The sequence below is a fragment of the Natator depressus genome, chromosome 24, assembly GCF_965152275.1.
Source record: "Natator depressus isolate rNatDep1 chromosome 24, rNatDep2.hap1, whole genome shotgun sequence".
Taxonomy (NCBI): Eukaryota; Metazoa; Chordata; order Testudines; family Cheloniidae; genus Natator; species Natator depressus.
Genome location: NC_134257.1, coordinates 14,405,431 through 14,417,863, shown reverse-complemented (window position 1 = coordinate 14,417,863; position 12,433 = coordinate 14,405,431). Strand labels below are relative to the sequence as shown.

Below are 12,433 nucleotides of genomic sequence, written 5' to 3'. Positions count from 1 at the left end.
CTAACGGCATATTGGGCTGCATTAGTAGGAGCGTTGCCAGCAGATCGAGGGAAGTGACTATTCCCCTCTGTTCAGCACTGGTGAGGCCACATCTGGAGTATTGCATCCACTTTTGGGCCCCACACTAGAGAAAGGATGTGGACAAATTAGAGAGAGTCCAACAGGGGGCAATGAAAATGATTAGGGGACTGGGGCACATGACTTAGGAGGAGAGGCTGAGGGAACTGGGATTGTTTAGTCTGCAGAAGAGAAGAGTGAGGGGAGATTTGATAGCAGCCTTCAACTACATGAAGAGGGGTTCCAAGGAGGATGGAGCTTGGCTGTTCTCCATGGTGGCAGATGACAGAACAAGGAGCAATGGTCTCAGTTGCAATGAGGGAGGTCTAGGTTGGATATTAGGAAAAACTATTTCACTAGGAGGGTGGTGAAGCCCTGGAATGGGTTACCTAGGGAGGTGGTGGAATCCCCATCCTTATTGGTTTTTAAGGCCTGGTTTGACAAAGCCCTGGCTGGGATGATTTAGTTGAGACTGGTCCTGCTTTGAGCAGGGGGTTGGACTAGATGATCTCCTGAGGTCTCTTCCAACCCTAATCTTCTATGATTCTATGATAAATCCATCCATGGCTAATAACCAAGATGGTCAGGGATGCAGCCCAGTGCTCTGGGTGTCCCTAAAGCTCCAACTGCCAGATGCTGGTACTGGACGACAGGGGATCACTCAATAATTGCCCTGTTCCGTTCACTCCCTCTGAAGTGTCTGGCACCGGCCCCTGTCAGAAAGGATCCTTGACTAGATGGACCATTGGTGTGACCCAGTATGGCCGTTCTACAGGATGTTATTTGGTGCTCCGGATTATAACTGCGTATCTCACTTACCTTCCGCCGTGACTGTCCGCTCCCCTCTTGTGTCAGGCACAGCATTACTCTACAGAAGAATGCTACCCTTGCAAAACTTCAGAGAACAGCATTTGTTCCTTGTCTTGGCTGCTTATGATGGAGAAGCAAAGGAAAGGTCTCTTGTTTTGCAAGGTTCCCCCTCACTGCAAGAGGACTTCCAATGTCCCCTGCAAGATATCACAGGCTCTCACCAGCTCCCCCTGCAGAGGAATTGCACTTTGTGGCAGAAGCCCCAGTTTCCCTTTAACAGGCCAGTTCAGAAATGAGCCCTATCAGCTGGTTGAAAAGAGCAGGCCTGTTGATCAGGAACAGCTTGTATTAGGGAAACTCCCATAATGACACAGTTCTTCTTTTCCTTCCTCCCCCCACACTGAATCTGCTCCTCCACATCACAAGTGGGAGCTACAGAGAGAGGAACTGATGCAGTAAGACAAGGACCATTGTCAGGAATTGGCCTCTGTGCTTGTGCATGTCCTGACCCTTTAGCAAAATGCCTCTTGATGAACTGCCATGTGACTGTTACCGATGTGACACTTCCAGGTGTAAGAATGACACTGGCTTCACTGAGCCCTGTCCAAAATTGTACGAGGTTGAGCAAGCATGTGGGATCCTAACAAACCGCACCGGACCGTTTGCTGAGTGTCACTGGCACGAGAGCCCAGCCCCTTACTACGAGGCCTGTGTCTACGACCTCTGCCAGTACGGACCGGGCAATCACATGCTGTGTGCAGCCATCGACTCCTACGAAGAGATGTGTACTATTCACGGTGTGAAGATAGGTAACTGGGGAGAAGCGACTGGCTGTGGTAAGCAATAATGGCCTTTGTTTCTATTCAGTATTAGTTATACTCTGCCTAACATCCTGGAACAGACAAGATCTAGAACGAGCTGCCTACTTTATCCATGCAATGCAGGGTGCAGTCTAACTGGGCCCCCAGTGCCTCTGCCCGAGGTTATGGGGCTGCTAATTTGAATGTCAGGATGGGTTCTGTCTTCGCACCCCAACCTTATGGGGCTGCAGGACTCCAAACTGCATAACATTTGCACTCTCAGCAAATTTGCAGATGATACTAAACTGGGAGGAGTGGTAGATACGCTGGAGGGGAGGGATAGGATACAGAAGGACCTAGACAAATTGGAGGATTGGGCCAAAAGAAATCTGATGAGGTTCAATAAGGATAAGTGCAGGGTCCTGCACTTAGGATGGAAGAATCCAATGCACCGCTACAGACTAGGGACCGAATGGCTAGGCAGCAGTTCTGCGGAAAAGGACCTAGGGGTGACAGTGGACGAGAAGCTGGATATGAGTCAACAGTGTGCCCTTGTTGCCAAGAAGGCCAATGGCATTTTGGGATGTATAAGTAGGGGCATAGCCAGCAGATCGAGGGATGTGATCGTTCCCCTCTATTCGACACTGGTGAGGCCTCATCTGGAGTACTGTGTCCAGTTTTGGGCCCCACACTACAAGAAGGATGTGGAGAAATTGGAGAGAGTCCAGCGAAGGGCAACAAAAATGATTAGGGGTCTAGAGCACATGACTTATGAGGAGAGGCTGAGGGAGCTGGGATTGTTTAGTCTGCAGAAGAGAAGAATGAGGGGGGATTTGATAGCTGCTTTCAACTACCTGAAAGGGGGTTCCAAAGAGGATGGATCTAGACTGTTCTCAATGGTAGCAGATGACAGAACGAGGAGTAATGGTCTCAAGTTGCAATGGGGGAGGTCTAGATTGGATATTAGGAAAAACTTTTTCACTAAGAGGGTGGTGAAACACTGGAATGCGTTACCTAGGGAGGTGGTAGAATCTCCTTCCTTAGAGGTTTTTAAGGTCAGGCTTGACAAAGCCCTGGCTGGGATGATTTAACTGGGAATTGGTCCTGCTTCGAGCAGGGGGTTGGACTAGATGACCTTCTGGGGTCCCTTCCAACCCTGATATTCTATGATTCTATGATTCTATGGAGCGGTACAAAGAGAAGCTCCACGCAGCGCATGTGCATGCAAATGTACCAATCCCACAATTCCGCAGCTAAGAGCAGGGGGAAAAGACCTTCCCTGTCCCAAATAAGAGTTTTTATACAGTGTGAGCTAAAGAATGGCTCTCTGAGAATGAGCCCCATTCCCCTGGGGCTGTAGAGGGAGCTGTTATGTCTGGGTAGGGCAGAGGCCGGCATTACACATCAGGGCAGTGGGGGACTTGCTGCAAGTGACCAAGAGACATGGGGTGCACTGCCCCAGCATTGGTCTCTGCATCTCAGTGATACAGAAGGGAGAGGCTCCAGGTCCTAGGGGTTACAGTGGATGAGAAGCTGGATATGAGTCAACAGTGTGCCCTTGTTGCCAAGAAGGCCAATGGCATTTTGGGATGTATATGTAGGGGCATTGCCAGCAGATCGAGGGACGTGATCATTCCCCTCTATTCAACATTGGTGTGGCCTCATTTAGAGTACTGTGTCCAGTTTTGGGCCCCACACTACAAGAAGGATGTGGAAAAATTGGAAAACGTCCAGCGGAGGGCAACAAAAATGATTAGGGGACTGGAACACATGACTTATGAGGAGAGGCTGAGGGAACTGGGGATGTTTAGTCTGCGGAAGAAAAGAATGAGGGGGGATTTGATAGCTGCTTTCAACTACCTGAAAGGGGGTTCCAAAGAGGATGGATCTAGACTGTTCTCAGTGGTAGCTGATGACAGAACAAGGAGTAATGGTCTCAAGTTGTAGTGGGGGAGGTTTAGGTTGGATATTAGAAAAAACTTTTTCACTAGGAGGGTGGTGAAACACTGGAATGCGTTACCTAGGGAGGTGGTGGAATCTCCTTCCTTAGATATTTTTAAGGTCAGGCTTGACAAAGCCCTGGCTGGGATGATTTAGTTGAGGATCGGTCCTGCTTTGAGCAGGGCGTGGGACTAGATGGCCTCCTGAGGTCCCTTCCAACCCTGATATTCTATGATTCTATGAATATAAGGGTCCTCTGTTGGCACAGGGCATTGGCAGCAGAGCTGGCTTGCTCCTTCCCTGCACTCTCTGGGAGACATTCACCCGGATGCGATGGACCAGCCCAAGGCCTAGACCCGTCTTGTGTCCCACCGACGCCTTCAAAATAGGATTTAAGTCAGTGGTGCCCAAACTTTTCCTCTTGCGGCTCCTGCTGCCAGTAATGGAATGTGTCTAGGCTCCCACAGCTCGGGAGCAGAGTCGTGGCCAGGCCTGGGGCTGCGGCCGGAAGGGCAGGGGCCAGGAGCTGGTGACCAAGCCACAGCCAAGAGCAGAGCCATGGCTGTGGCTGGGGCAGAGCGGGCCGGGTGGCACGCCCTCCCTGCTCCTCTGTGGGGGCTGGCCCGTGGGCTCCCCCCCCCCGGCTGCTGCTCCATACCCCCTTGGGAGGGTGCGCCCTGCAGTTTGGGGCGACTGATTTAAATGCTTGGGCTGACCCCCGCATGGGGGCCAGGTTCACCCAGAGAGGACGGGGACAAGGTGTTGGCTGCCTCCCCTTAAAGCATCAGCATTCTGTGTCTCCTACACCAATGACTCCAGCTTCGTAGTCAGAAGGTGGAGATGCAAACCCTGCAGCCACCTGAGCGCCCATCTCGTGTTCCTGTGTTACAGCGGCTTTTTACATCTAGAAGGTGATTGCCAATATAGGGTTGGAAGTTACCAAACCCTGTGCACTAGGCATTAACCCGAGCAAATGGGACAAGAGTCTTCTGGGCCTTCTGCATTGTCCTCTGGTGACTCTCTTTCCTCTATCCTAGATACCACCTGCCAAGCCAGTCGTTATTATGACTTCTGTGGCCCTGCCTGCCCTGCCACTTGTGCCAACCTTAGTGCACCCCTGCTCTGCACAAAGCCCTGCGTGGCGGGATGCTTCTGCAGGGAAGGCTATGTTCTGGACGCTGGAGTCTGTGTGCCTGTGAGCCAGTGTGGCTGCACGTTGAAGGGTCAATATCACCAGCTGGGAGAGGAGGTGATCCTGACAGACACCTGCCGCAGGAAATGCAGCTGCCGGCAGCCTGCCCAGCCCATGCAGTGCCAGGATCATGCCTGCGGGGCTCTGGAGATATGCCGCGTTGTTGGTGGCATCCGAGGCTGTTACCCTGTGAAGTTTGGCACCTTATGGGTGTTCGGCCACCCCCACTACACCACGTTCGATGGAGTCATGTTTGATTATCAAGGAGTCTGCAAGTACACCCTGAGCAAGTACTGTGGCCCCCCGGGGAGCCTCCCCAACTTCACCATCCAAGTGGTGAACGAGCCGAAAAGCTCCATTGCGGTGTCCTGGACGCGCCTGGTGGAGCTAGATGTCTACGGGGAACGTATTGCTATAGCTGGGGGCCAGTACGGCCAGGTGCAGGTAAGGGCATTTCATAGCTCTGAAGAAAGTAACTGCTCAGCACAGAAATGATCAGGTGAGAAAGCAAAAGCCCTGGACAGTCTTGTAGGGGTCACTGTCCCCTTAGATGTGTTTTGGGGGGAATGCAGGATGTTGAGGTGAGTCTTACCTCGCACTGTGATTTTGAGATCCTGTCCAAGTGAAACGGGGTTAGTGTCCCAAAGCCATTAGAAGGGCAGCAACTTTGATCAAAGCCGTACAGGGCTGCACAGGTGAACCCTGCATCCACGCTGCACCCTGCCACATCTCCCACGCTGCCTGAACGTAGTGCCTCGCTGCCACGTTAGCGACAGGCAGGCCGTTCATTGACAGCTTGAAAGGTAAAGGCCCAGTGAGGCATCAGTTCTCACTGGCCCCAGATGTGCAGGGACCCAGACACAGATGTGATGGGACACAAGTGTGTGCAGTGACTAAGGATGCCTAGAGATGTGCAGCAAAATAGTAACCCTTGCACTGCCATCAACAGGGTCTCTAAACCGACCCCTCAGGGACCTGGGGCTGCTGCCTAGAGAAAACCAGAGCTTCCCTGTCTGCTGCAGGCAGCTTTGTGCTTTTTCAGGTAATTTCCCAGCCTACAGGTAGAGAAATTCTGAAGGTATGAATGCCAAGCTCAGCACAGTCCCTGTTTGAAAGGCAAACAGTGCAGCCAAACCCAATGTCCCAATCACATTTCGATCCAGGGGCTCAGACCACAGCCCAGCTGTGAAATAGCTGAGAGCCAGAAATGCACAGTGCGGTTTGGCATGACAGCAAATGGCCCATGTCTCGCTTTTCCCCTAGGTGAATGGATCCCTGGTCAATCTGCCCCTGGTCCTTGCATCGGGCAAACTCTACGCCTATTACAGCGGCTCGTCTGCTGTGCTCCAGACTGACTTTGGCCTCTCTGTGTCCTACGACTGGTCCCACTCTGTGTCGGTTTCTGTTTCTGAGATCTACTTTGGGTCACTGTGTGGACTCGGTGGGGATTTCAATGGGAACCAGAGTGATGATTTCCGGACCCCAAACGGTTCTGTGGTCCATGACGCCGTCACCTTTGGCAATAGCTGGAAGGATGCTGATTCCCCTTTTCATTGCACGGCCGTTGGGCTCCCAGCCCAATGTAACGAAGTAGAACTAGCCCAATACAGATCTCAGAGCTACTGCGGGGTCATCGCAGACACTGCTGGGCCTTTTAAAGAGTGTAACCAGCTGGTTGATGCTCAGATCCATTTGGAGAACTGCGTGAGGGATGTGTGTGTGACTCGGGGCAGCCGGGAGACCCTGTGTGAAGTGCTTCGCAGTTATGCCCAGCAGTGCCAAAGTCATGGCATTGCCATTGAGCCATGGAGACAGCGGGCTGTGTGCGGTAAGTAGATGATTCCAAATACTAGAAGAATCTTTGTTAGCTATACCCCCAAAATCTTTCTCCTTTATGTACCTACTCGAGCACTGGGCTGGGCCTTAGTGGTCTCGCCACTCTCTGCTCTTATCTTTCCTTCATTTTTATTCCTGCTTAGGAACATTCCCTGCCGTATTTCTCCCGTATTTCTAAACACTCCTTTCTTTCATTCAGAGTTAACTTGTCCCCCGAACAGCCACTATGAGCTCTGTGGACCTTCCTGCCCGGCCTCTTGTGCCCACCCAGCTGTGCCCTTCCGCTGCCGGACTGCGTGTGAAGAAGGGTGCCAGTGTGACCCTGGCTTTGTGCGGAGTGGCACTGACTGTGTGCCTCCAGAGCAGTGCGGCTGCACCCACAATGGCAGATACCACCTGGCAGGGGAAAGCTTCTGGGAAGGAGAAAATTGCGGGAGATTTTGCAGATGTGACGGCTCCTCCCACACTGTCCAGTGCTCCCGCTCTGCCTGTGCCCCTGGGGAATTCTGTGGCACTCGAAAGGGGGCTTATGGGTGCCATGAGCGAACCAACGGCATCTGCTGGGCTTCTGGTCTGCCCCATTACACTACGTTTGATGGGAAGCGATACAATTCCCAGGGCACCTGCAAATATGTGTTTGCTGAACTGTGTGGGGCATCAAAGTCCTTATCCTTCTTCAGAGTGGAAGTGAAGAACGGAAACCTGCCCCAGGTTCCTATGGCTGTGATCTCGGAGGTGTTTGTCCTTGTGAACAAGACTGAGATCCATCTGCAGAGAGGGCAGCACGGGACGGTCAAGGTAATTCCATGGGGCTAGTGCTCTCTGGGAAAGCACGGTACCACCATCTGTGGAGATTTAACCAGCACCATCACTCAGATGAAACGGTCACAATTCATGCCATGGCTCCACTAGCAAGCTTACAGTGACACAGCTGTACCGATGCAGCCGCTGTATGCTGAGAGGGGAGCGCTCGCCCATCGAAATCATGAAACTACCCCCACCCAGCGGCAGGAGCTATGTCGGCACGAGAAGCTCTCCCACCAACATAGCACTGTCCTCACCAGCGCCTGTGTCAGTGTAACTTATGTCAGTCAAGGGGGAGTTTTTTTCACACCCCTGAGTGAAATAAGTTTTTCGGACATAAGTGGTTGTGTAGACATACTCCATGCCTATCTCTGCCTGAGGGCGAACTGCTGGGGTAACGTTTGCTCTGAAAAAGCTTAGCTATTTATCCAAACAAGAAGAATGAAACCCCCCGAGAATTTGCCTGTTACCAACAGTTATTTCAGAGTTGATTTGAGCATGTCTAGTGTCAAAGCAGCTGGGGAGAGAAGAGTGAAATTGACCTGGGTACTAGGCACCATTGAGTAGAATTGTCTTTGAGAGTATGGATGAAATTAGCTCTTTAGTAGTCTGAAAATGGCCCCTCACCCACATTCAGTCCCCGCGGGATGATTTTGCTCCTTTTATCAATGCCCCAAACCAAGGAAAGCGGTGCTTTACATGGGTCTTAGCTGTGTAGCATTCAGAGGAGCGCACTTGCCAAGGTGGAAATGACAGTGCCACCTGCTCGGGTGCACACGGAATGGATTGTGCCAGGTCTTCTTCAAGCCACACCGTAAAGCAGGGCTCAGGTGGGAAATGAAAGAGGCCAGTGCTCAGTTTGATTCACTGCACATCTGGCATATGAATGACTTTCATGGACCCCGCCTGGCACACAAAGGTCAGTACGCTCTGGGAGAGGAAGGCCACATGTGGATACTGTATCTAAGAAGGTTGAATGATGAGAAGCAGTGATTAAAGGCTGCATGAACCGGCATATGCCCGAGGGAGTGTAGTTTGTCTTGCGCATACACCCCGAAGCTTTGCACTCCCTGGCATGGCAGTGCCTTACTGTGCATCCTTCCCTACCCCCGTCGTTTTTATGCAATAGAAATTAAAAAGGAAGGGGAAAGATGTCTTCATTATTCGTATGGCTGTGGGCCTAGGAGCCCTAGTCATGTTGTGCTAGGTGCTATACAAACACAAAACAAAAAGGTTTCAGAGTAGCAGCTGTGTTAGTCTGTATCCGCAAAAAGAAAAGGAGGACCCGTGGCACCTTAGAGATGAACAAATTTATTAGAGCATAAGCTTTCGTGAGCTACAGCTCACTTCATCGGATGCATATGCATCTGATGAAGTGAGCTGTAGCTCATGAAAGCTTATGCTCTAATAAATTTGTTAGTCTCTAAAGTGCCACAAGTCCTCATTTTCTTTTTACAAAACAAAAAGACATCCAAGCTTAATTCTCCTACCTACACCCTCCCTGCCCACACCTCCCCCTTCAAATGCTCCAGGGTTGTTTCTTACAGCAAATTGTGCTGGGTGTTATCCAGTTTAAATGGCCAATACAACAATACACAGCTACAGGGAGAAGCTGGGTTTAATAGCTCTGTCCTGAGCAGATTACAGTGGGATTTTCCCTAAACTCCTCACCCATCACAAACTCGCATGCCACTGTCCTGTTGTTTTACAGTGTGTGAGGGATCCATCCCCTGGATTAATCTCTTTGTTGCTGTTTTCCCCCAATCAGATCGCTGGAGTGATGGTGACCCTCCCGGTGAATGTGAAAACACTAGGAATTGCCATTTATCAGCATGGGCTGTATACAGTACTGCAGACTCCCTTTGGGCTGAGTGTGAGCTACGACCTGGCCCACAGCCTCTTTGTCAGCCTCCCTCCTGAGTACCGAGGCCAGACCTGCGGGCTGTGCGGGAACTTCAATGGTGCCGCTGAGGATGATTTTGTGACGCGTAACGGCTCCCTAGGGAAGGACGCCTTCCACTTCGCTGCAGACTGGAAGTCGGAGGATGTCCCTGGCTGTGACGACGGCTGCTCTGATTCCTGCCCTGGGTGCGAAGAGGAGGAAAGTCTGGTGCAGTCCAAGTCCCGGTGCTGGGTGATCCAGGATCCCAACGGGCCGTTCGCCTCTTGCCACTCCCAGATTGACCCAGGCCCCTATCTGTCTGATTGCATCTTTGACCTGTGTGTGTCAGGAGGGGAGAGCAGTGTCCTGTGCCAGTCCATTCAGACATACGCAGCCGCCTGCCAGAGAGCGAATGTCACCATCTCACCTTGGAGGAGCGAGTCTTTCTGTGGTAAGCAGAGACCAAGTTTGCGTTTGCTTTTTAAATTGAAAGTATCTCATTTGCGACTTGAGATGTCGCCACATTCTGATGACGCCACCTGCCAGGAGCCATTGGCTCCTAAGAACACAGAACTCAAGTGCTTGTTCCTCAAACATTTGATCCCAGTAGTGAATGCCCAGCTGTCACCAGCTTCACATCAGTGGTCAAATCCCAGCTTAGCTTGAGCATCCGTCAACAGAATGACCGAACTTAGGCCAGTTTTACCCACCTGCTGCCTGAGAAAAATGGCACCAGGGCTATTTGCCAGGGGAGGAGGAGAGGCAGGAGCCCCCCAGTCCAAGGAGACCTGAGTTGAGGAAGAGGAGAAGGAAATAGAGGGAGCGAGAGCACGCACTCCTTCTCCTTTCCAGCATTCTGCAAGGGAGGCTTCACATTTATCAGATGCCAATGTCAGCAGTTGTTACAAAAGGTGGAGCCCACAGACAGCACCCTGGTAGGAATCCAAGCTCCCTTTCCCAGCAGGTGGGGGACGGTTTCCTACCAGAGTGTTGCCCTGGTGCCTTGCAGTAGCGGGTGGGGGGAGGATGGGATGCTTCTTTTGTACCTACTAGCTGGTTTAGCCCCCTGGCTGGTAGGTGTCTGGCAAAGTTCTCCTGCCCTGCCCTAGTGGCTTTGCTCACTGGTTTCATCTCCCAGAAACATCCTGAACTGGGCAGGACTGCCAAGACCCTCTAGCCCCTGGTGTGAATTCTGGGCTCCCCAGCTGGGGCCTTTTCATATCTTGTTCTGGAAACTCTTGAGTGCCTCTCCCCGGGATTAACACTGGACCTTTTCTCTTCCTGCTCCTTCCTGTTTGCCAGACCCAGGATGCCCAGCATACAGTCACTACAAGCTCTGCGAGCCCGCCTGCCGGGACTCCTGTGCACGCAGCTTGGTCCAGGCTCACTGCAGCCATCTGTGTGCCGAAGGCTGTTTCTGTACCGACGGGTACCTGCGCAGTGGGGCCAGCTGCGTTCCAGAGAAGCAGTGCGGCTGCGTGCGCAACGGGCTGCATTACCCGGTGAGTTTCCTGGCAGGTGCTTTCCTGGCTCCGGTGAACTGAGGAGACCTTTTGGAAAAAGGGTTTTTTCCATCAGAAAATGCAGTTTTCACCTTTTTTTGTCAAAATCAAAATGTTTTGTGGGAACATGTCCATTTCAACAAAACTGCATTGGCTACTTCATCAGCTGGTTCATTTCATTTTGACATACAGTGACCTATATCTCTGAATGCCTTCACCTTTATAATATTTATTGTGATAAAGGTATTATGAGGTTCTGACATGATCTAAACAAAATGTTTTTACCTTAGTGAAACAATACAATTTGACATAACCCAAACAAAACATTTTGATGGCTCCAAATCCATTTTTCTGGAATTTTTATTTTGCAGGAAACTTCAGCTTTTAGTTCAGTTCGGAATGAAAACTAAGGTCCAAATGTTGGACTTTCACATGGAACGGAAATCCTGTTTTCCGACCAGCTCTGCTACTGAGCCCTGTGAGAGGTGTCAAATTGACAAGGAAAGCCCCAGAGAAACTTGGATAAACTCTGTGCTAGGCCAACATTACTTCAGTCACCTCTGTGGCTGCTTCAGTCACATCACCAGATCTTTTAACCAGGGGATAGAGCCGACATCTGCATGGCCTAAGTGCACCCTTGTAGAGCAAATGGGATTCCATGTGGATGTGCTAATCTACCCATGTACCTGGGCCAGCCAACTCCCATGCACCCCCCTCATGGTTTAGGATCATGCTACAGGCAGCCTGCCTCAGTTTCCCCTCTTAGACTGTTCCAATAAAACTTCCCTTCAGGTTTTGCTTGGTCGAAAATGGCCCTCCTTGGGGACTAGGTTTATTAATGTAAAAGAACCACAAATAAAACTCAAAATCCCAAACAGAATCCATTGCTAAGTCCACACAATGCAGGGTTTCTCCTCCTCCCTCCAGGCCTTTTACAGCTCTTCCCAGCCCCTCCACCCCCCCGACCACAGCACGGACCCTGCTAGTGAACGCTGCTCCCCAGGGGATCCCAGCCCCCCACTCCTCTGACCCCAGCATGGACCCTGCTTGGTCAGGGTCTCTCCCAGGCTTCCCTGCCAGGATCAACTCCCCTGGTCTTCCTGGTAGGTGCCTTTCCTCCTTCTCTGCAGACTCTCACAGCTCCCTGAGCTTCCCCTTTGGCTGCAGCCATGGCTGCCCTTTCTAGAGAACAACCCAATTCACCCCCCGGTGGGCCTTGTTCTGTCACCAGGGCTGACTAGCCCCAGCCTTTAAGGGGCGAGTCACCTGTCACCTGCAGCACCTTCTCGGACTGGGACCAAATCTCTGTCTTACAATTTGGGGTATTTCCCTTCTTTCCACCCATGCTTCCTTCTACAGTTACACACTGCTGACTGGTTTCTGTCTGTTACCCCTGCAGGTTGGGGACCGGGTCTGGCTCTCTGGTTGCCAGGAAAGGTGCAGTTGTGATGGCCATTTAAATTTTCACTGCATCCCCGCCAGCTGTAACCCCAGCCAGCGGTGTGCTGTGAAGGACGGGAAGTTGGGCTGCCAGAGCCAGCTGACCACCTGCACGGTGACAGGGGACCCTCACTACTTTACCTTCGATGGGGCAGTGGCCCATTTCCAG

General features: G+C 51.6%; 1 protein-coding gene across 1 annotated transcript in view; it reads left to right on the top strand.

The window, feature by feature from the left end:
- Positions 1 to 7,452, top strand: part of LOC141977514 (IgGFc-binding protein-like) — a 32,115-nt gene extending 24,663 nt beyond the window's left edge. Inside the window, exons 8-11 of the mRNA XM_074939032.1 lie at positions 1,438 to 1,676; positions 4,646 to 5,244; positions 6,064 to 6,628; positions 6,908 to 7,452. Coding sequence (XP_074795133.1) covers positions 1,438 to 1,676; positions 4,646 to 5,244; positions 6,064 to 6,628; positions 6,908 to 7,452 — 1,948 coding nt within the window. The remainder of the gene's footprint in view (positions 1 to 1,437; positions 1,677 to 4,645; positions 5,245 to 6,063; positions 6,629 to 6,907) is intronic.
- The last annotated feature ends 4,981 nt before the right edge of the window (positions 7,453 to 12,433 follow it).